This window comes from Mercenaria mercenaria, chromosome 10 (assembly GCF_021730395.1).
Source record: "Mercenaria mercenaria strain notata chromosome 10, MADL_Memer_1, whole genome shotgun sequence".
NCBI classification, from domain to species: domain Eukaryota; kingdom Metazoa; phylum Mollusca; class Bivalvia; order Venerida; family Veneridae; genus Mercenaria; species Mercenaria mercenaria.
In genome coordinates, this window is record NC_069370.1 from 24,019,624 (window position 1) to 24,045,707 (window position 26,084).

At 35.2% G+C, this 26,084-nt stretch overlaps 1 protein-coding gene across 1 annotated transcript; it reads left to right on the forward strand.

Moving 5' to 3' along the window:
* The first annotated feature begins 7,842 nt into the window (after positions 1–7,842).
* Positions 7,843–17,276, forward strand: LOC123560455 (uncharacterized). The gene is made up of 5 exons (XM_045352643.2): positions 7,843–8,260; positions 13,445–13,652; positions 14,717–14,838; positions 15,207–15,295; positions 16,754–17,276. The coding sequence occupies exons 1-5, from the start codon at positions 7,843–7,845 to the stop codon at positions 17,042–17,044; spliced, it is 1,128 nt and encodes a 375-aa protein (XP_045208578.2). The 3' UTR covers positions 17,045–17,276.
* The last annotated feature ends 8,808 nt before the right edge of the window (positions 17,277–26,084 follow it).

Sequence of the window (26,084 nt, forward strand, 5' to 3'; positions counted from 1 at the left end):
AATTTGGGTGCGTTTTGTGAAAAATGAAAAGATTTAAAAAGTGTAAAATGGCCCTTTTATAAAGCAACCCAAAGTAACAGTTGGGTCTGTAAAAAATTTTAATTTTTTATCCCAAAATTTATGCCCCCAAATTTTTGGGAAAACTGAAAGGAAAAAGGAAAAAGCGGTATCATATATAATTTTTCAAAAAACAGGTTTAGTAAAATCAGCTCTGTTAATCTTAAATTTTTTCCAGATTGGGTTCCCTACCCCGCCCTTTAAACCCGTGAACCAAAACGCCCGTGTGACCCCCCCAAAAACTTTAAAAAACACCCTTATTTCAAAAATTTTATCTTCAATGGTAGAGAAAAGGGGAAAAACACAAAAGGGCCCCGCAGCCCGTTTTTAAAAAAGCTTTAATGCGATTTCTATATAGTATAAAAAAAAAATTTCGTTTTTTGAAAAGCTGATAAAAAATTAGAAGTGTAATTTTGGCTTTCATACGCAACCCCAGTAACAGTTGCTCTGTAAATGTTTTTTTTCTCTCCCGATTGATACCATACCGGCCCTAACCAGTGAACTGAATCGGGGGTGTGACCCCCAAAAAATAGATAAACCAAAAAATTTCAAAGTTTTTCAATGGGAGAGAGGGGGCAAACACAAAAATCACAGCAGCCCCATATTAAAAAAAAGTTTTTAAAGCGATTTCTATAACGTATCAGATTCCCCCTTTTTTTGGAAAGCTGATTTAAAAATTAAAAAATTGTAAAAAAGGCCTTCATACGCAACCTTCGTAAAAAGTTGTCTGTAAAAGTTAAATTTTTTACTCCAAAGTATGCCCTCATCTGTGGAAGTGAAAAAAATGGGTCCCCCAATTTATAATTTTAAATTTTTCAAATGCAGCGTATAGTAACATTAGCTCTGTAAATCTTAAATTTTCTCCAGATTGATACCGTCACCCTGCTCTAACCAGTGTAATGAATCGGCAGTGTGACCCCTCAAAATGTAGATCACACCATAGATTTCAAAGATATTTATTCAATGGTAGAGAGAGGCAAACACAAAACTCACAGCAGCCCGATATTAAAACATGCTTGTAATGCGATTTCTATATACGTATACGGATGCGTTTTATGAAAAGCTGATAAAAAATTAACAAGTGTTATATGGCTTTCATACGCAACCTACAGTAACAGTTGCTCTGAAAATGTTAGTTTGTTACTCCAAAGTCATGCCCTCATCTGTGAAAGCTGAAAGAAATGGAACAGCCAGTATCATATATAATTTTTCAAATGCAGCGTATGGTAACATTAGCTCTGTAAATCTTTAATTGTCTCCAGATTGATACCGTCACCCTGCTCTAACCAGTGAACCGAATCGGCAGTGTGACTCTTCAAAATCTAGATCACACCATAAATTTCATCGATATATCTTCAATGGTAGAGAGGAGCAAACACAAAAGTCACAGCAGCCAGATATTAAAACATGCTTTTAATCCGATTTCTATATACGTATACGGATGCGTTTTGTGAAAAGCTGATAAAAGGTTAACAAGTGGTATATGGCTTTCATACGCAACCTACAGTAACAGTTGCCCTGTAAATTTTAATTTGTTACTCCAAAGTCATGCCCTCATCTGCGAAAGGTGAAAGAAATGGAACAGCCAGTATCATATATAATTTTTCAAATGCAGTGTATAGTAACATTAGCTCTGTAAATCTGGAATTTTCTCTCCAGATTGATACCGTCACCCGGCCCTAACCAGTGAACCGAATCGGCAGTGTGACCCCTCAAAATCTAGATCACACCATTAATTTCAAAGATATATCTTCAATAGTAGAGAGGAGCAAACACGAAAGTTACAGCAGCCCGATATTAAAGCATGCTTGTAATGCGATTTATATATACGTATACGGATGCGTTTTGTGAAAAGCTGATAAAAGATTAACAAGTGTAATATGGCATTCATACGCAACCTACAGTAACAGCTGCTCTGTAAATGTTAATTTTTTACTCCAAAGTCATGCCCTCATCTGTGAAAGCTAAAAGAAATGGAACAGCCGGTATCATTTATAATTTTTCAAATGCAGCGTATAGTTACATTAGCTCTGTAAATCTTAAATTTTCTCCAGATTGATACCGTCACCCTGCCCTAACCAGTGAACCGAATCGGAAGTGTGACCCCTCAAAATCTAGATCACACCATAAATTTCAAAGATATATCTTCAATGGTAGAGAGGAGCAAACACGAAAGTCACAGCAGCCCGATCTTAATACATGTTTGTAATATGCGTTTCTATATACGTAATAACGGATGCGTTTTGTGAAAAGCTGATAAAGAAAAAACAAGTGTAATATGGTTTTTACGAAAACCTACAGAAACAGTTGCTCGTAAATGTTAATTGTTACCCCAAAAGTCAATGCCCTCATCGTGAAAGCTGAAAGATATGGAACAGCCAGTATCATATATAATTTTTCAAATGCTGGTATAGTAACATAGCTCTGTAAATTTTAAAATTTTTTCTCCAGATTGATACCGTCACCCTGCTCTAACCAGTGTAATGAATCGGCAGTGTGACCCCTCAAAATGTAGATCACACCATACATTTCAAAGATATATCTTCAATAGTAGAGAGGGGCAAACACGAAAGTCACAGCAGCCCGATATTAAAACATGCTTGTAATGCGATTTCTATATACGTATACGGATGCGTTTTGTGAAAAGCTGATAAAAGATTAACAAGTGTAATATGGCTTTCATAGGCAACCTACAGTAACAGTTGCTCTGTAAATGATAATTTGTTACTATAACGTCATGCCCTCATCTGTGAAAGCTGAAAGAAATGGAACAGCCAGTATGGTATATAATTTTTTTTTCAAATGCAGCATATAGTAACATTAGCTCTGTAAATCTTAAATTTTCTCCAGATTGATACCGTCACCATGCCCTAACCAGTGAACCGGATCGGCAGTGTGACCCCTCAAAATGTAGATCACACCATAAATTTCAAAGATATATCTTCAATGGTAGAGAGGGCAAAACAAAAGTCACGCAGCCGATATTAAAACATGCTTGTAATGGCGATTTCATATACGTTTTGGGATGGTTTTTGTAAAAAGCTGATAAAAGATTAACAAGTAAGATAGGGCTTTCATACGCAACCAAACAGTAACAGTTGCTCTGTAAATGTAATTTGTTTTTTCCCAAAGTCATGCCCTCTCTTTGAATTCTGAATGAAATGGTAAAAGCCATTATCATATATTTTGGGGCACATTTTTGTTAAATTAGGTTCTGGCATATTTGACAACCGTTGGTGAAGAAATAAATGATAGTTTGATTCAAATATGAAAATTACATTTAACAGGTACGAATAAGGAGTTCTCCTATATATACATTTAATCTACTATTTCATATGAAAGGCCTGTTACACTTAAAAGCTAATTTACGCACAAAGTATGGGTTACTAGGCACGCACTTCACGCACTCCTACGTTTTTTCAGCGTTGTTAGCACAATTACGCATTGCACGGAAACGTGTCCACCTACAATATTTGGCGCCTTAAATGAGAAATGAAATAGTGCTTCCCTATTCTTCCATCTACGTCTTTACATAAAAAAAACATATTAGAATCGATCAAAATAATAAACAGCAGATCCATGTTTTAATTATCCAAACAATACTAGTCAATTACACGGTGAGTGGGTAATTCACTCGAACTAGACCAGCAGGTGTAGGCCCTATACTCTGCGTATTGTTTATACATTGTATATTTTAAAATGTGTTTATGCTAGATATTATTTCCAAAATAAACGTAGTATACAATTATGGTTCGCCTTCAAAATTGGGAATACAATAGTAACATGGATTCTATTAATTTAGTGTTTGTTGTTGCAACAGCAATAGAATATTGTTACCGCTTTTAAAACCTAACAGCAGCAAAACTGTAAGTCCTACTCCAGTGCAAACTTCCGGTGATCCGTAGTAGGTTTATGCTACTTCTCACTGTATATAGATGTTACATTCTTACTAAACGCTTTGATGTTTTTCAGCTTTGTAATTATTGACATTTCATACATTCGGAATGTTTTACTGCTGTAAGTGCTGGCAGTTCTAGCAGTTAACTGATGTAACTGCTGCAACTGCTAACTGCCAACTTCCTGCTGGTTCGAAAAGGGCTTTGATATCAATACAGAGTCAGTATCTATAATGTCGGGTGCTCATGAATAAAAATTTCATCTTGATATCCTTTACCTGTACAACAGATTGTTTTACGGAAACAAGCTTTTACAAGACTTTCTGTGTTAGCTGAGGCTGCCTTTATCTTGATTTTAGTGCATTTTATATGTTGTTGAAGCGGTACATCCAGCGATTTGCCGATTACAAAAGTTGAACAGGGATTGCATGTGGTGTGCATCCTCCCCTTTAATCATACATATTCATATATTCATGTATTTACTAAAAATGAAATCTTACAAACCAAAACCGATATGGAAAATTAATAAGTGACATGTACAAATGTACATGTAGTACCATGCTACTATGTATAGACCAGTCATGATAACGGCATCCTTGCCAAGTTTATTTGTCAGATAACAAACCAGTACCAAGATATTAACCTGACCGGAAATATCCCTCTAATTAACAAGAGGGCCGTTATGGCCCACTATCGCTCATATGATTAATATTACACTATACATATTACTAAATCTGCGATTTTGCCATTTTTGGGGCCATAACTCTAAGACAAATAGCGTGATATGGCTACTTTTCGAGGAAAAAAGCAAGATCTTAATGATATATAACTTCAATGCAAGTTTGATCAAAATCAAATAATAAATGTGATCTCTGTCATGTTCACAATGCTAAAATCAGCACATTTTTGTCATTTTAGGGATCATAACTCCAAGACAAATGGTGCTAGATCTATATAGCTGGTTTTCGCAAGGAAACGAGATGTTATAGATATATAACTTCTACACAAGTTTGGTCAAAATGAAATAATAAATATGGTCTCTGTTGTGTTCACAAGACTAAAATAAGCTAATTTTGCCATTTCAGCCGTAACTCCGTAACAAATGGCGCGATATATCTATATATAAGTGATTTCCTTTATAGGTTTAATAAAAATCAAATAATAAATGTAGTCTCCATTGTGTTGATAAGGATAAAATCATCATTTTTGCCAATTCAGGGGCCGTAATCCAAGTCAAATGGTGCAATAACGGTTGTTTTTAAAGGAACGAATCTTATAGATATATAATTGTGTGCAAGTTTAGGGCAAAATAAAACAGTGGTCTCTATCGCGTTCACAAGGCTAAAGTCAGTAATTATTGCCATCTCAGGGCCATATTTTCAAAGACGATTAAGTGATATGGCTGGTTTTCGAAAGGAACCGAGATATCATAGATATATATAAGTTCTGTGTAAGTTTTGTCAAAGTCAAATAATAAATGTTGTCTCTATCGTATTCACAAGAAAAATGTGAACGGACGAACGGTCGGACGACGAACGCCGTACAAAAGGTGATCACAATAGCTTACTTTTTCACTTCGAACAAGTGAGCTAAAACATGTTACAAATATGTTTCAGATGTAAAAATGCACTTTTTGTTCATTTTTCCGATCGAAAATGACATGTGACAAATGTGATCAGATGTCAAATCCAAAATGGGCATCGATCACATTCGTCTCAAAAATTGTTACATATGTGCTTGATTTCTGTTACATATGCGATCGCATTTGTAACACCTGTTACAAATGCGATCTGATACGAATGTGGTCCTACATAGCTCCCTTGCTTGGCTTTCAGCATTGGAAGGGTTGTACTAGGAGGTAAAATAAGCACAGGAGTATCTGTTACTGGATACCTGGTTTGTAGCGCAAGAGCTTTATAGCTCGTGTTGTATGTTATTATATGCGACGTTAAATAAAGCTATTATCCTTTACCTTTATTATAATACCTTTATTATAAAAGTATTCAAAAAGTGGACTATTTCTTTAAATTTCTTTTTTTTTTTACATTTACATTTAAATAATATTGAGATGTTTCACCGCCTGAAACAAAAGGCAAGTTTTAAAACGCGAGTAGCTTCAGAATTTATTTATTTTCAATCTATCTTTGTTGTGCAACCGAGATAGGCGAAGGGAGGTAAATGATTTTATAAACTTTATTTATTTTGGCAAAATACATAATTTACACATTTAGTACAATAGTGTTTATATTCATGTAATTCCTTAGGCAAAATATGTTTATAAAATTTATACTTACTATATTGGTTGGGCAACCAGGATCTTAAAAATACTTCTAGTGAAAATCTAACATGTTGTATGATGAACTCAATGAACACATTTAGGGTAATTGATTAGTTGTTTTTGAACAATCCATTAGTTGACCAAATTCTCATTAACCACCTTTAAATATCAAAAATGCATTTACGCATGTTGAGGTTTTTGTTACTACTTTAAATATTTTTAATATTTTCCATACAGAATCTTAAAAGGAAACTTTTTTTTTCAAAAATAGTGCTGGCTCAAAGAATTTCGTCTAGAACTGATTCTATATTCTTGATAAAAATGAAAGAAATGTAAGGTAAAAATGCTGAAATTGTGTTTCCTTCTAAAAATGAGACGTCACTGAAGTACGTGATAAGAATTTTTACAATAATTTATTCGATTGTACGGAAGAGCATTAGTGTCAGGTGCGTTTTATTTATTAACTCGAAAATTCCAGATACTAACTCTAACTCGAAATTTCGAGATACTTAACTCAAAATTTGAGATACGCACTAGAAATTTCGACTAAGTAACTCGGAATTTCGAGTTGCGTAGCTCGGAATTTCGAGTTGCGTAACTCGAAATTTCGACTTACTATCTCGAAATTTCGATTTACTTTCTCGAAATTTCGACTTACGTAACTCGAAATTTCGGCTTACTCTCTCAAAATTTAGTGTTAGAACGGACCAACCGACTGACCCACAGACCAACCGATAAACTCACTCCTATATACACCCCCAACTTCGTTTATGGGGGTATAATGAGTTCACAGTATGATCTAGCCTATCTGAGGTTCCCCAGTTACTAAGTATGCGATGAACTTGACTTTGACCTCATGACAGCGGATGTCATCTGCTGAGCAAAGAATATCAAATAATTTATCTATGGTGTTGTTTTTTTTTTTTTGTTTTTTTGTTTTTTTTTTTTTTTTGTTTTGTTTTGGTTGAGTTTAACATCACACCCACACATTTATGCATTGGTGACTTTCCAGTTTTTCATGGTTGAGAAAGACCCCAGGTGCCCCTTCGTGCATAATTTCAGACATGGACGGGCACATGAGTAGAACTGCTGACCTTCCAGAAGCTGACAGGATGCTTCCTCACATGAAAGAATTCTACACCCAAAATGACATTGTAAGTCCACAGCAGTGAGGTGTATGTGATTTGAAGCCTGCAAACTGAACCAATCGGCCACTGAAGCCTTTAAGGATTTTATTTACAATTTCACTTCTGCAAGTCCAAGAAATCTAAAATAACTGACAGAAGAACCATCTTAAACCCAAAAGCCATTGTATGAGTTAGAGTTAGTAACCCGAAATTTTGAGTTAGTATCTTGAAATTTCGAGTTAATAAATAAAACGCATCTGGCACTAATGCTCTTCCGTACGATGGAAAATTGTATTTCCGGGCTTTAATAAAACTCCGAGTACAAATATAAAGATGAAGGGAACAGTTGAACACGTTAAACAGTTGATCGGTCTCTCGATAGAATATTTCTTTCGAGTATATGACTGTAAATGATGTTCACTTCGCTGTTTTTCGTTACTATAAAAACTTTATTTCATCAGAAGATCAATAAATGATTTAGGACATGAAAGCGCTAAATGCATTAACATATGCGAATGATGTATTTGCATTTTGTTACGCTTGTTCGGCGGGAGTTAGACCGTCACGATTACGGTTATCGTTTGACGTCATTACCGTAAAACAACAGTATGAATGTATGTACGTAAAAATGGATGATTCAAACGTCTACAGGCAATACTTAATTAAGAGATACTGGGAACGGAAAAATGAAAACGAACTGAGAAGAATCATTCCATACGAAGATTATTATATAAATTTAGAGGAACCTCCATACACAGATTCAAATGAATCCAAAACACATGTCAATGAATCTGCGGTTGAAAGATTTGTCGACAGAATTTTGACAAACCAGACAATATCTCTTGCAGATGGAAAGGACTATTACGACGACTTTGAATCCAGCCCACTGGGAAATGAAGAAAGTAATGTATTATTTGCTGTTCACTTATTAAAATTGCTGTACTTCAACTACTTGGCATGTGATTCCAGCAGGTATGCAAATTTTGATTCCATACCTCATGTTTTTATTTCGATGTAAATGAGATGTGAAACCAAAATTTGTAGTCCTGTTTGGCGCCATATAACCTATACTGTGTTGGTGCGCCGTAAAACCCAAATAAATATAGTCTATAAGAATAAAAAGAGAGTACTTATTGAAAGTGCGTACCGGTTAATTGCAGGTGTGTAAAATATATGTAAAATATTAAATTCCGTTGCGCATATTCGGATAGGCCCTGAAAGTTTAATATCCAGATTATTCATTCAGATTATTGTTTATAATGCCCCCGCACCCCCGTTTTTCTTTAGAAGCACTTTACTGGTACGCACTTCTTGCTAGGATTGTAAAAGGTAGGATATGCTCGTTACAATCATTTAAATAAATTGTAACAATAATCTATTCATTAACGAAAAAAGAAAAACGGGGGTGTGGGGGCAGTAGCCCCCATAAGAATAAATGGGGGGGGGGGGGGGGGTTTATTTAATGTGCGTACCGGTAAAGTGCAGGTGTCCCTTTTGTTCTAAAATTACTATTATTTGTAAAAAACGTTTCGCCTATGTATTTCTTGAAATAATATAATACCATGCATACTTCTAAAGCGCCTTGAAATTTTTGCATTTATGAAATGTCTCACACGTAAAGAAATAAGTTGTTAATTACTGTTTAAATTTCAACAAAGTTGACTGATGTAAGGATATCGTTTTATTTATTTAAGAAAATACAAAGAAATTAATGTTAAATTTTGACAGTTAGAAAGGACAAATCCTTCAATGTTTGTAAAACCTGTGGCTCGGCCCTTTTACGTGTATATAAGTTGAATATTCATGCATTTTTGTAATTGTTAACTTAAATTACGTTGGCCAGTTCTAGTATTTGGCGAAGAAAGCAATCAAGACATCATTTCAATGCCTGCAAGATAGGAACTTTTTTTCATTTATATCTATAATGATCAAGTTCAAGTTTGTTGTTTTTTTTTTCCCCAAAAATGCATTTTCTCTGTAAAATTCTGGCCCTTGAAACTTACGAATTTTTCATTTGCTGACATTTTCTGGAAAAGTTCACTCGTTAATTCTTAGACTGCCAGAGGAATCAACCAGTTTACATAAAATTGCCAGAAGAGTACTTTTGTGGCCCGAAACCTGCTCAGTGTAGTATCTTGCTCTAGTTTGTGTAACCCTGCCTCCCTAAACCTCAAATTCTGGTTCCGCTAGTGGAGCTCTCATTCTGGAAAATAAGTAAGCAAAACATGCTGGTTACACGCGAATCGCGTGTGGTATGTGAAAATCCGCATAATACAGTTCCACGTCATTTATGTGTCACTGGCTACAGCTAAACGCACATATTTTATAAATTATTCGAATCTATCATTACAACAATTAAAATACTTAAAGTAGTAGGTATATATGCCTAAGACAATTTATAACCACATCCAAACAAAATGCGAAAGCTATAATCTCACTCTTCAACTGCTTTAATATCAGTGAAATTTGCAAAATATTATTTTCAAAGTATGTGATATTGGCGAGAGGTTAAACAATACAAACTGGACATTCAAGATACAGAAGAACGACATTTGCATTCAAACTCAGAACGACATTGGGCTTTCGAACCGAGAACGACATTAGACATTCGAATCAAAAACGACATTGAATCGAGAACGAAGTTGGACATTCTAACCGAGAATGTCACTGGGTATTCAAACTGAGAGCGACATTGGACATATTCAAACTGAAAACGGCATTGGACATCAAACCCAGAACATTGGACATTCGAAACAAGAACGACATTGGAAATTTAAACCCAGAATGACATTGCATGGAAGTTCGAAATAAATACGCCATCGTACATTCAAACCAAACTGACATTGGATATTCAAAACCAGAATGACATTGTAAATTCGAAATACATATATGTACAAATTGTACATTCAAATCCAGAATAACGTTGGAAAAACGAACGACATTGGACATTCAAAACCTGGAACGACTTTGAAGAGAAGCTTGAAATTTAATTTGTATAAAAATGCCTAACTACACAAAAGGTAGTTGATTTTATAAAAATGACACCAAGAGTTATGAAACCTAGTTCACACTAATGGAAATATGATGGGAAAGACAAAAAAGTAAGAGTACTATTGACTTATGATGTGTAGTTTCAAAGTACCAAAAAGGGCATAATTTCATAAAAACGAAGCAAGTGCCTCAGAAGCAAAATTTAAATTCCATTCAAAATTTTAAGATAACAGTTTCAAGTGCTAGTGTTTATTTAAGGAGGTAGGTTACCTTCATATTTGTATGTGCGCATGTCCAACCGGAAGCTAACGTGACGATTTACGACGACGTTTACGACAAACTAAATGTGTTTGTATATTCATTCTTCTGAAAACAAATCATGAAACTGTTTTCGATCTGATGCTTTATGGTTTAATAATTCAGAAATAATGAATAAATTGCCGCAGAAACGCTTCAAAACAATGTTGCCTTAAAATGACGTCACTGACGTCATGACGTTACGTGTCAGTTACCGCGCAAAATTAATAGTTTTTATCTTGAAAGTACGTAATTCTGTGCATTTTTTTTTATTTTAACTATTTTCAAATAACCATTATCTGCTGAAATATTTTTATGAGTCTTTTGCTCTGAATAAAAATCAATATTTTGCTTCTTTTTTGTAGTTATATTGAAATGTTATGCGGAATGTAAGAAAATGGATGATGGTAACCAATGTTATTTGGAATATAGTTGGGTGAAAGGTTACTTGTTACGGCCATTTTCAAATAAAAAATCTAGCAGTTTGATTTGTAATACCTATTTTTCAGGTTCCGTTGATAATTTGTTACTTATATACAAAAACTAAGATCTAAAATTGTTCAAATTTCGGTAGAAAAATGTGGTTTCTTGAATTGAATTGATGTTACCATGGAAACGAAGCCCGTGACCTATGTATCTAAATGTAAAATTTAAAAGCGTTGACACTGGTCTATTTAAGAAACACAGCTTCGGCCTTTTATTTTCATTTCAACAATATCCATGAGAATAATAGCAGCATACTGAACGATTTTTCCATGAAAAATGCCAGACGAGGGGTACTGCTGTAAGTATTCTAAGCTGTGAAATTTGTTTTAATAAATGCAAATAACACGAAAATATAACTTACGTTAGAAATAATATGATTTATAGCTACATTAACTAGAAAGATAATCTTATTCAATATTTTTTATAAGAAACTACGACAAAAAGCAAGATATAAGCTATTTTAAACATCTCTGTTGCCATGGCTACTTCAAACTTTAAGAAAAATAGGGTACCATGTAAAGTGCTTGGTATTTTGCTAATAATATTACCCAAATATTCCATGATGGTCATTAACAGAATGACCCTGAAGCCGTCGAAAACCCCTATTTTTATTCATAGTTGTTTAAAAATGAGAGAAAATGCGTTACCATGGAAACATGAGCCCCGCGACATATACATTTTAAGCTCATATTAGAAAGATAACGTGCATACTAGTAAAATTATCAATTATGCAGACTTCAACGGATATCAATGTAACTAAAATACACTGAAAAGTGTTAAATATCCGTATTTTCCTTCTTCTTTCAATATGAAATACCTTTGGAGGGTCATGTTCTTCAAACCTGGATAAAAATTGAATTTGAAGGGACAGAGACAAACGAAATTGAGATTGTAGCAGTTAAAACTTCATATTACACGAAATACAAAAATGTGCTGCGGTTCAACTAATTTGAATTTACCCTTGTAACAAGGTATCCTACCTCCTTAAGCGTTGATTAAATACAGGACAGCTTTGGTGTCTTTTTTATACGCCCGAAGGGACGTATTATGTTATGGTCCCGGTGTCCGTCTGTCCGTTAACAATTTCGTGTCCGCTCTGTAACTCTTGAACTCCTTAAAGGATTTCAAAGAAACTTGACACAAATGTTCACCACACCAAGACGGCGTGCAAAGCGCATGTTTTGGATGTCTCATTTCAAGTTCAAGGTCACATTTAGGGGTCAAATGTCATATGAGTGTGTTTCGTGTCCGCTCTGTAACTCTTGAACTGTTTGAAGGATTTCAAAGAAACTTGGCACAAATGTTCATCACACTGTGACGACGTGCAGAGCGCTTGTTTCGGATGACTAGCTTCAAGGTCAAGGTCACACTTAGGAGTGAAAGGTCATATATGACTTTGCTGTGTCCGCTCTGTAACTTTTGAACTGCTTGAAGGGTTTCAAATAAACTTGGCACAAATGTTCACCACACTGAGGCGACGTGCAGAGCGCATGTTTTGGATGACTCACTTCAAGGTCAAGGTCACACTTAGGGGTCAAAGGTCATATATGACTTTGCTTTGTGTATATTGCTCTGCATTGCAGTGCTCTTGTTTTTATTTGGCAAAATACCTTTTTGTTCTCTTACAATATTTTTTTTTTAATTACTTCCCTTTTTGTTACTATAAATAGCCTATAAATAGCTTATTTTGAAACTTTTTTATATATTATTGACAGTAGGGAAAAACTAAGACCAATTTTCTGTGGTACAACATGGATGGTACATCCAATTTTTAGATGTATTTTGACATAACTTTACCTAGTAAGATTTTTTTTTGGACTTGGACATTTTTTTTTTTTTTTTTTTTTTTGAATTTCTTCTTTTTGTTGTTCCTGTCCTTTGGGCTTCAACAGTCAAGTTCTTTAAATTTTGCTCCCATCCTCTGATGTAACCCTTCGGGCGTATATTGTCCCGCTTGACGGCGCTCTTGTTAAATTTTTAGCGATAAATACTACATCTAAACAGATGTTCGGTGGAATTTTATTATAATTAAAAAGAACAAGTTATTATCTTTTCAAAACAGCCAGCTTATAAATTCCTGTCAAAAGCATTTCTGCTGTTATTCCTGTCCGTGTACACTAGTTGGTATTACGGTTGATAATGTTTCAGAAAAGGTCGATCAAACTGTAGTCCACTGTTGGTAAGGAGAAAAACTGGACACCTTATTTGTTCTCTTCTAAATACGGTTTAGCGTACAATAGGTCTAATGGAATTGTGAACTGTTCTTGCGGGCGTATTATTATACACAAGCAAAACTGTGCTTTCCTTTTCAGGTAAGATACCACGCATGTATAAAACACAATCAAACTCATTCTCGGATTACCGCTTACCGAAAAGACGAACCGGAAATAAAAATGCCCGGCGTTCACGATGCCGAAAACCTTCGGACGATGACGAGCGATTTATGGACCTTCCTGAAGGCAGTGAGGTTTCATATATAGACAGTGTACCTATGGTGACGCTTTCAATCGAAATGCTCAGGTAAAACTGTTTGTCTATTTACTCTCAAATAAGTGCTATTTGATTGAGCGTACATATTTTAAAATATTTACAGTCCTACATCATTCTATTCTTCGTAGTCATTGTATAACAATTCCCATGACATCTGTTGACCATTGACCGCAAAGGCTGAAAATTCCGGGGGTCATAACGCTCGACATCCTTAGTACGGCTGTCAACAAAAGAAAGAAAACTGTTAACGTTGTTTGTTTTTGTCATTGAAATGATGCGACTATTTATATGGTTACATCACACTAAATAGCTGTTCTTCTTTATTCTATATAAAATTGACTGCAGCACACATCAGGGCCAATTTTAAATGTCTGTGACTTATATTTTCTTGAAGAATATTGTCAGTGCTGAATAAAACTGAAGAATGTATACATGCCCTTTATATTTCTATATAGAAGATATGACCCCTATCGATTATTGGCCGGTTGAATATTCTTCGGTATGACCGAAAGAAAAGTAGGGATCATGTTTGATGCAAAAAAAATGTCAAACACATAAACTGCAAAATTAGCTAAAGATGCGACTCCAAATTATAGTGGTGGTGTATGATCTAAGTATCCATGACACATTCTGTCATGTTATCGTTTCATTATGAAAATGCTTCCTGCATGTCAAGTATAGATATGATAAAAACTGAGGACTATTTGAATCCGTCATTATGCGATACCATTTTTATTCGCGCCATTTTCCTATTTAGTGTCTGTATGCCTTATAACTTAGAAAGATGTAGTGGTTTGGGCGGTGGGTTGTCGCATGTAGGCGGCTGGTGTTCAATACAAGGCTTACTACTCTTTTACTTCAGTGGGAAAAAAATGAGGTGTAATTATGTTCATGTCATTCTTTTAATGTTATTCTGTAATCATATTTTTCTATTATTACTAATAGTGGTTCTAATTTAAATAAGGCCATGAAAATAATGCTGATTTGCCTGACAGGCTTAATACTGAACTATCAAACGTCAAAATTAAACTATACACTTTATCTATTAAATAGTGATGATAGTACCAGTATGTATATATTTTCTACAACTCCAGAAGGTACATGTACGTAGAGGTAGAGGCAAGAGTTCGTTACATCAATGAATATTATGCCAAGCAGTGGGACGATGTCAACAAAGAGAAAATGGCTTGTTATGCTGAAATGATTTTAATAAAAGGTACTTAACTTTGGTAAACCAGTTTCAGTAATGTGAATATTGAATCAACATACTTCATTCCTACCGTTTGTTGCTGAGACAGGGTCAGTTTAAAAAAAAAACATGGTCTGATTTGCCATGAACTTAAAATTGACTTTAAAAAATACTCCAGAGGTATATAATTTGGCTACTAACTTTTTCTTAGTGGTATACCTTTTTTGTATTTTTGTATATGAAATAAATAAACATAAGCTGATTGCTTTGCAAGATGCATTTAGCTGTGTTGATCACATCAGATGCGAAAAGGAAATGAACTACATTTTGCAAAAACTATGACTGAGAAACCACGTGATGATTTTTTTCATGCAATGTTTATTTTCCTTTTTCAGAAAAGAATGAGATACTCAATTCCGAATTGAGAGAAATGGAAAATATGCTGTCAAAATACAAACAGATATGTGGACAGCTTGAGGATAAGGTAAACATACTTCCTACTCGGCTCATTTTTTCTCGCGAACCTTAGAAGTGCTCATTGTCATTCTGGCGTTGTGACAGGGGCGTCAGAATGAAAAATCCACAAAATTTAATACAAAAGTGCCGCGTGTCATCACACCAATTTTTTTTCTTGATTGCCATGTGCCATGTATGCATCTAGAAATAACGCTTTCAAATTTGATCAAATATTTTAGATAATAGTTAATTAAATCGGAATGTCACATTACACAATTTACACACATATTGAGTTGGTTATTCGCTTTGTCGAAAAATTCATGATCATTGCTATGATTACATATATTTGATAATGCACTAGTGGAGCAAAGCTTTGGCGTTTACGTCGTATGAGATACATTGGTCGAATTTAATTTGTCTATCATTGGTAAAGAAAGAAGAATTCTTGATATTTCATAAATTCAATGTGGAAAGACACAAATGTAATACAAGTTTTTATTATATACCTATATAAATTCTGTAAAAAATCGGCTTGTATTTCACAATTAAATATGAACAGAGAGACAAAAATTCCGTATTGTACCTTTTAAATTCCGTATTGTACCTTCCGTATTGTATGCTGCCGGACTATTTTCATTAATATGCATGATCCGACACATTACTATAAATAGCGCACATAAAAACTTCACTAAGTTCCATTTAATATCGATAAACATTGAAGATTTCGTTCAAGAACAAAACAAGAATTAAAATGTTAAAGGTATATAATAAAAGGGTCATTATAACAGTAGCTAGATCTGGGACTTTGTATTCGGCTCTCGTGGATTTTGCAAGGTCGGATCACACTCGGCGCTTGCGCGCCTCGTGAGATCCGATCTAGCAAAATCCACTCGAGCCGAATACTGCATCCCAGATCAAGCTACTGTTACAATAACCCTATTTTATCACATATTTGACGTCGCGGGAGTGTAATAAAGTCATTAAATAAAAACGATAATACACTAGTGTAATAAAGCTTTGACGTCGACGTCGTTTATAGTAAAGGAGACGTTGGTCAAAATGACTTGTTTATATAGTAAAAGAAAGTAGAATTTTTAATGTTTCGACAGGAAAGGCTAACATGTGATAAAAAGAATACTACATTTGTGACTTTCCACATTGAATTTATTAAACTCGTTGAATAAAATTGATAAAATGCTCGGCAGAGACTCGCATTTTATTATTTTATTCAACTCGTTTAATAAATTCAATAAGACAAGACACTCATGTAATATCTTCTATATATTACATTTGTGTCTTTCCACATTGAATTTATTAAACTCGTTGAACAAAATTGATAAAATGCGCGACAAAGCAGCACATTTTATTATTGTACTCAACTTGATTAATAAATTCAGTATGAAATGACACTCATGTAATATCCTCCATATAGTTTCAACCATAAATTGGTCTAACATATAATCTAAACTTTTTTTTTTCACGCCAGGTTGAAGTTTCAAAAGAGGCCAGACGTAGACGAAGACAAGCCAGGAAACAACGGAAATCCGATAAGCCATTCGTATCACATTCTGATACCGTCTCCTGTATTCATAAATATGAAAACGAACAAACTACCGAGACAGAGACGCTAAAAGACAGCAGACATGAAACCGGAAACGAGGCCAAAGGTGATGAAAACCTAATTAAAACCCTGCATTTGGGAACAGCTGACATTGAAAACTGCGCAGATGATGAAGAACAAATTGAAAAGGAGGTTGAAAACGAGTCAGCAAAATAAGTTGACTCTCCAGGGAAACATCATGGTGAAAACCAGACAGTCAGTTAATATGAAAAAAAAATCAAAGAAACAATGAATTTTGACAGACAATACTAAAATGTCAGAAAAATAAAATCAGATAAAAAAGATAAAAGAAAAGCAGTGCGATGGAAACCTGGACGCTGATCAGATCGTCTGTGAATGATCAAACACATTCTCTTGAGCATAATCAAATAAATATCTTCTGCCTAAATCTGGCGTTTTTCTTTCAACCTACTCATCCTAGCTACTCCTATGTCTTTGAATTGACATAGGAGCGTCTTCAAAGTTAGGGCCAAAGGTTGGAGAGGCACATGGCACAGCCACATTATTCCTATCCAAATTATTCCTGAACAAGTAAAGAAAAACACACGCAAAGATTTCTTCCCATTGCTGTTAACACTATTACAGTATACAACTATCAACATTTTAAGTGGTCAATGGTTAAAATTTTTCGGCCACGGAAAGTGACTATTGACCCTTCTCAGAAAACTATTGACCGAGACGAGTATGTAACAAAATTGACAATGTCATATCATTGCAAAGTTAATGCAAAATTAAGACAGTCCAACAAATCTTTTGGTTGTGTTCAGAATTTCGGCCTTTAACTGCGATAATTAGTGCGAGATACCGATGTTTGTATTGTTTTATGTATCCGATCTTCAAACTTTTTCCGCAGTTTAAAAGATCGTCGGTACCAGCTATGAATCATTGTACAAAAACAAACGACTAACTCGCTACATAGGTGACAGCGTACATCCAGAATTGATGCATGGTGGCGAGCGTTACTAGAAAATTACAGAAAAAAATAACATAATCACCCTGGACACGCCCATGATAAACGACTACTGTAAAGTCTCTAAACTCGCAAGAACACTTATTTAATCTCCGACTACTACAGGGGGAAGTGTTTTAAGAATACTAGTATCGCGGCATATACAGTGTTTATCGGGATCAGGTAGTTCTTCAGACAAAGCATGCGTACTTTTTAGAAGTAGATCTATTCGGGTTTGTTTCTGAAAAAATCGTCCGAAAACCTAACACAGCGTAGGTCTGAGATAAATTAGTTAGTTTGATAATAGCATGGTGTTATTAATCATCAGCTGTACATAGTAAAACATTTTTTTATGTTTTTCGGTGGTTTATCGAAATATAACGGTGAATTATATCCTGATAAACTCACTGGCCACTCAGTGAAAATTATCAAATCTGATACCCGGATTAATGTCAAAAAGTTTACCGAGCGTACTGAAAGCCGGAAACAATATGACGATGACGTCGTTAAAATGACGTCATCTTTGCGATGCTTCCTGATAAAATTTCCCGCAAATTTCGACATTTTATTGAAATAAACACAACAAAAGTAGAGTTATAGACATAAAATAAACAGAAAAAATGTTGGTATCGATGTAATATCACGGTAATTTCACTCGTGAACACCAAAAGTTGTTATTTTCACTCGTGGCTGCGCCACTCGTGAAAATATCACTTCTGGTGCCCACTCGATGAAATTATAACGTGATATTACACCGAAACCAACAATTATCCTCTATGTCATTGCTCCTAGTACTCATAGGCCAGGATGGAAGCGCTGAAACAGCCTAACACTCTCCAACCCATCTTCCGCTCAAACGCCAAAGTCCTGGCTGCAGCTGTAAAGTTTAAACTGCACTCGAATAAAATGAAAACTTGTTCGTTGTGTGTGTACTTGCCTATTAGGAGAGCATGTAACGCGTGGTTCTCGTGAAGCTCTCAAGATATGATGGTAATGGGACGGTCAATTATATAAAACATGGATTGAACGCCATTACGTCTGCTTTTGTAAGGTATGCTAACCAAGTTAATGTTGCATGGAGGTGACACTATCGTATGGTGGGATGATATAGAGGATATTTGTTTGTTTCAGTGAAAAAATCTATTTTATTTCACAAGTGAGCATCAAAAACTGATATTTTACGCCAGGAGTGAAAATTACTTTTTTTGGTGCTCACGAGTAAAATAAAATTGATATTTCACTGAAACAAACAAATTTTCTTTTTATTTCATGTGTATAACTCTACTTTTGTCGCGTTATTTATAAAACGTCGAAAATCGCGGGAAAGGTCAGCAGAAAGCATAACACAAATGACATCATTTTAACGACGTCATCGTCATTATGGTCCCCTGTATTCATAAAGCTCGGTATACAATTTTGACTTCAATCGCGCTTGAGTACCGGGACTAGTTCGGCAAAAACAGTGAAAAATAAAATTGATAATCTACTGTTTCAAAACTGTGGATTATCACTTTTACTTCACTGAAAAAACTCTATAATTCACTGGAAAACATAAAATAAATTATATATCTACAAATGGTGTAGAGAAACTCCTTAAAGACCTTGGCCCTCACAAGGCTGCAGGTCGAGATCAAATAAGGCCAATAGTACTAAAACATATCTCCAAAGAAATTGCCTCCAGCGTCTCTCAGTTATTCATAAAGTCACTGCGGACCTATACAATTCCAGATATTTGGAAAATGGCAAATGTAGCTCCTGTTTTTAAAAAAGGCTCCAGGTCAGATCCAGCCAATTACCGCCCAATCTCTCTTACCTGTATCTTGTGCAAAACCCTGGAACACATTGTCTCATCCAGTATAGCAAAATATTTTACTCAGTCAAATATGTTCTATGATTTGCAGCATAGTTTCCGAGAAAGAAGGTCATGTCAAACCCAGCTTCTTATGTTAGTAGATGATATCCTGCAGTCTGTGAACCAGAGGTGCCAAGTCGACCTCATATTACTTGACTTCTCCAAGGCGTTCGATATGGTCAACCATGAAAAGCTACTCTATAAGCTGCATTTCTATGTGTATAAGGGGCCAAACTCTGAAATAGATCAAAAGTTTTCTAAACAACGGGTCACAGTCCAGTAAAATGGAGTTCCACAGGGTTCGGTCCTAGGACCTTCTCTATTTCTTACCTACATAAACGATCTTCCTGACTGCGTTCACTCTTCTAAAGTCCAGCTCTTTGCTGACGACACAGCTATCTATCTCTCTCTGACAGTAGCCTCTCACTCTAGTCTTCTGCAACACGACCTGCACCAACTGGAACAATGGGAATCTAAATGGGACATGAAATTCAATCCATCCAAATGCCAAGTAATCCAAATCACAAAACGAAAAACAGCAATCCCCACAAAATACGTCTTGCACAACACAACCCTCGAAACAGTATCATCAGCAAAGTATCTTGGAATCACTCTTTCAAATGATCTAACATGGAAAATCACATAGAAAATATCATCAAAAAAGCAAATCAAACACTAGGTTTCTTAAGACGAAACATCAAAGTGTACTCAGAAGGGCTAAAGTCAACAGCATACAGGACACTTGTAAGGCCTCAGCTGGATTACTGCTCCTCAGTCTGGGCCCCATACACTGGAACTCTCATAGACCAACTGGAGGCCGTACAGCGCAGAGCTGCCCGCTGGGTCAAACACGATTACGGCCGAATGTCAAGTGCTTCAGACATGTTAGCTTCCCTTCAGTGGAGACGCCTTGACCTTCGCAGAATTGACCAACGCTTGGTCATTAACACACTATAGTATCATTGAAGGTTGCATATACATCGTCGTATGAACACAAAGTGCGGATGTCTCTAAATTGTTTTTGGTCCTTGTGACATGTGTAAATGTTGAGTTCTGCTCAACCCGGAGTTAGCGGGCATGGACGGTAGCATGCATTTCCACTACCGTCCTTAAACAGGCTCAATCAACCAAAGACTGCAACATTTTTCATTTTTTGTCGTGTTGAGCGACCTGTCTCTATTTCAGTATGAATTGTATTACCAGGACACGGCAACAACAAAAATGTGGCATAGAAAATACATGACCCCTGCTTTTTTTCTTCATTTTATGTCCAGGAAAGAACAGGTTCTATCAACCGTACCTGCAACTATTTTCATTTATGTCGTGTAGGCGACCTGTGGTTTTTCCGCTTTTTTTTCTATTTTTGATAATTCCGTCTCTGTATCTGTATCTGTTGAATACTGGAAAGGAACTCAGTCTCTGAGCATATAAGATTCTTTCACTGGTTATAGGTGCAGATGGGAATTTCCGGCCTCGAGGGTAACTGTTTAGGCGGTAACGAGGTTCCTACCGAGTTACCACCTAAACAGTTACCCGAGAGCCGGATATTCCCATCTGCACCTATAACCAGTGACAGAATCTTTTTCTTGCATACCGATATCAAGATATAATAATAAAAATAAAATCAGTCGGACGGCTTTATTTTTAGAACTATTTGTTATAGCAGCGTATTTAAACAAAGCGCGGGAAACCAACGTCCGTAAACAGGAAAGACGTCATGACGTTTCAAAGACAAACAACAATGTTTAGTTCCGGTTTGGTTTTATCAGTTCCAGCGTAACGTTATGATTTTTTGATAAAATAACGTGTTTTGAATCGAGAAATATACTATCAGGAACAAAGAGGAACTGTTAAGGTATTGGATTTTTATTCCGTTTTTCAAAATGAAATATAAATAACTACATAAATCTGTTACATATATCGAGGTATTAGAGCCAGAAGGTTCTATCTCTATATTTTGAAATTTTACAGGAGGACCATTTTTTCGTCTTACGGGTTGGAAAAGCATAAAAATACCAATCTGACGCAGTGAAGTTATTGATATAGGGTTTATTTAGCATGATAGATACATTTTTAATTCTTATCTAACCTAATTAGGTCATAATACGCATAACTTGTTCTGGCACAAATGAATGTCTATTTCATGTATATAGTTCATCGTGCCAAAACATGCTATTGACTAATAGCAGGTTTTGGCACTGCGAATTTGACATATAAAATGCATTTCAGGTAATGCTACAACACACTATTATTTGATAGCTGGTACACTGCCATCATAACGCAAATGAAATTATTGTCAAAAACCTGCTATAAAACAATGTCACTTTCTGGCATAATCAAAGTACTAAGGCAACATAAGGGTTTTTAAGTCTTTAACATGCCATTCAATGATAGCTGCTTTTGGTAAAATTTGTTTCTACATTTAGCAACTTATATTCGAGGTAAGAAATATCTATCACACGCATGTTCAATCAGTGTTTACTAGTTCATCTGTCTTGTGCATGTTGGTCTTTCTTTAAACACATATTTATGAAGTAAATATTGTTAAAAGCCAATTAATTCAAATAGTTGAAAAAGCATGGACTAGAAATCACGCATTAAGTGTCATTAACACAATGATTTGATAAATCTACATGTTCAGTACGAAAGAAATATTCACATTTACTGTTCCACAGGTTTACAGTTCATAGCTCAATCAGATGTTCAGTCTAAATCATCGCTCGAATTTTCAACCATGTCTGGTTCTGTGAGGATTTCTTTTGTGAAAGGAGTAGATGGTAACGATTTATAGTATTCGTAGTATTCAGTAGGTATAACTCCACTTTTGCAGAGCTGTTCTAGGTCTTTTTTCTTTGCAGCAGATATTGGCAGCTTTGATGCATATTTAGCAGGTACTGGATCATCAATGGTAAATTGTTGTCTTCGATATCCTAATATCCTTATTTTCTCAAATTCATCATACATGGCATATTTGAAATAGCACACTTCTTATTCCTCTTTTAAATATCGCATCCATTTCATTTTGTTCCACTCAACTTTCTTTCCAGACTCTGCTTTCTTTCGTGCCTTCATTGTCACACTCTGGTACTGCCTGAAGTTTAGTATATCATAGTGTTTAACAGGTGCCACATGGTATGGGTTCTTTTTCCTAGCCATTTGCAACACCGTATCCCACTGTGATGAAACATAAATGTGTGGTGTTTTTTTTGCAAATTCAATTGCAGCATGCATGGTATCTGCCTCCACATGTGTGTGCCCACTTTCAAGAAACTTATGGTCAATAACGTTAATGTTTGGCATTGTTCTTACGCAGTGCAGTAAACCTGATGCAATGATTTTGTTTCTATTTTGACCCCCCGCAAGCAGCAGAATAAAGAATAACGTGGCTTTTGTCTGCTGAAAGTGACATAAGATGTAGTCTAATACACGTTCCTACTTCTGATGCCCCGGTTTGGCGTCTAATACGCTCCAAATATAGCATGTACCCTTACTATCGCCAAGAATATAGAATGTCAAATTGTCGCAGCAGAGCTTCCACATGTAGTACAGGACGCTCACAAGGGAACATGGTGTAAAAAGCACTGATTGCAGATCAAGGTAGGCGGTATGATCAATAGGTTCAGAAAGAGCTTTATTCTTGTCAGTTTCCTTTTCCAAACGGGCTCTCGGCTTTGCTTTCATGTTTGGTGATTATCGTATTTCTCTTGTTGCTCAGCCGTTACTGTACCCTTTTGGATAGCATTATGGTAAGCATTGCAGGTCAGACATTGGTTGTTTTTGGTACATGGAACGAAAGTTGTAATTCTTTCTGAAAATGTCTCTATATTTTCCCAAAGAAACTGGATCAAGGTCCTTGATCTTGCACTCTTCTTCATACAAATCATACATTGTTTTAAGTGTAAGTTCTGGTCCTAAAAACTGTCTATTTGCCTCTTTCCTAACACAATGTCCACTGTCTTTTTATATGATCCAATGTGTTTTTGAGTATCTTATGCGGTTTGTACTTTCCTCTCAGGTCTTGTCCAACAAAGTGTCTGTCTTTCTTTTTCTTCAATGCATGATCAATGTATGATGTCCCGACGCACAAAGTTTTTTAGAAAAATGGTTTACAGACTGATATTTTCTCATTTCCTAGTACAAATGAATACTGTCTGTCTACTTATAGTAGTTGCTTTCGTTTTTTCTTAATATTTCCATCCTTGTCGATGTAAGTTCTAGTGGGTTTTTCTTCAACTTGTGAACAAGCGTTTTGTTTTGGCCACCTTCTAAATTATTTATCAGTCACATCTGAAATTTGTTCCACAGTATATTGAGGTATACGGTCTGTTTCACCCTCTGACCAATCGCTTCAGTCGTCTGACATCTAGAATACAAAAAATACATGAAGTAACATTCAAAACATGACCATGGTTTTCATGAAATCATTACATTTTGATGAAAGTCCCAAATGTAAATATGCATAAATGATAAATAAAGTTTATATGACTGAACAATTGTTGAAAAAGACGTTAAACCCGAACACACACACACACACACACACACAAGTTGATAACCTGTTAAATTCATTACACAACTAATGATGTTTTAAAGGCACAGGGGTTATGGCGTCAGTCAGTAAATCCTTAGCAATAAAAACCCAAATTGATGTCATGTGTCATAAAATATGTTTACATGGTACTGAATGGAACACGTAAAAGTGTACACAGATGAACCTTTTTCTTTAGGATTTTCTATAGAATACATTCGAATTCTATTTTTCACCTGGTCAAGAACATGTCTTTGTTACAATGTACAAACAAAGCCTGTTTTATCATGTTTTATCTAACATTCGACTGGTATAATTATTATACTATTTTTTGGATAAATTGAGCTAAGACTTAAAAAGTCTTGTTCTGAGAAATGTATATGTGCATATTTTCTAAAAATGATTTTTAATTTAACTTCGCCATGCATAGTGTGTCTTTAAGTTACTATTTACATACATAGAACGCAAGAGTACATTCCAATAGGTGAGATGTAATTTAGATAATATAAACTTCATCTAATGCAAAAGTATATCTATTTTTGAGTCTTATTAATTTCATTAAAAGCAAAGCATGCTTTCGTCACATTGAATAAAATGACATTTTGTTTCTTATAAATTAAAATGAAATAATATATACATATTTATAAGAAATGTTATATATTAATAATTTGAAGTTTGTATATTATAATCGAAATTCTTACCTTTAACGTATGAACATATTGCTTCAAATAAGAACAGAAAATGTTTCACTTCGTCAACATTATAATGAGTCCAAACATCTGGTTGGAAATGTACATTCCAGAAAAATATAAGTGGAAAACATTCACGATTGAAATGGATAGCATGTTATAAGCATAAAAAAGTGGAAACAATGGCTTATCTTTACAAGTCATAATTGCCCTATATTTGCATACCTGTTTCTTGATATTAGAATGTAATAAGATCTGGAAGTATACTCATTAGCCAGAATGCCCTGTTAAACAATAGAGTTAATAGGCCAATAGAAAAATGTAGTCTGATTAAAATTTTAAGCCCTATCTGCGGATAGGGCTTTCTGGTCTGATGATACTTTATGTAAATTGTTCAACATTTCTTCTTCCAGAACTAGATATCACTACTTAGCAGGTTTTGGCAGTCTTGTATTTTTGTAAATTCAAAATTATATTGTCTGCCAAATCCACCTATCATACAATAGAGTGATATGGCTCCATAAATGCGTGTGTTACTAAAATACATAACATGTTATAGAAATAACTGTTTCTGGATGGCGTCTTCTTTGACTTTAAAATCATAACTGATTTGATCTTTATTGAATAACTATTGATAGAAATGAAATAGAATGGTCCAGATTTTACCAAAATGTGCAGCTTAAAGTGATAAGTCAGAAAATATAAAAAAGCTAAAATCGAAAATTTGCATGCATAGGGCTTTCTGGCTCTAATACCTCGATATGTAGTTCGTAATACGTCATTTAAAGCACGAGAGTCATCTTACACCCCGGGGTGTAAGATGGATTTTTCCAGCACCGGTAAAAATACCGGAAATCCCCGTCTGGTATGCAAGAAAAAATTATCCAGGAACGTGTGTGCGCTTAAGTCATTTAGTCACAAGAAATTGCCCCTTTGAAACTATTAATGGTGTCACAGTTCCGTGTAGGAAGGTAAGGATTTGTACTCTGAAACAGGTCTAGCTATATGACAGCTCTGTGAAAAATGTTAATTTTGTTTATGATATGTATAGTAATTACCATCTGGAGCAATGATATAAACTTCTTCCCGGATACCATTTAGGTCTGTGTGACCTATAGAGAAAATAATATTTAGTGCTGTTGAACCCTATGTAGATTTAGAGGTCAGAGCCTATAAGTCTA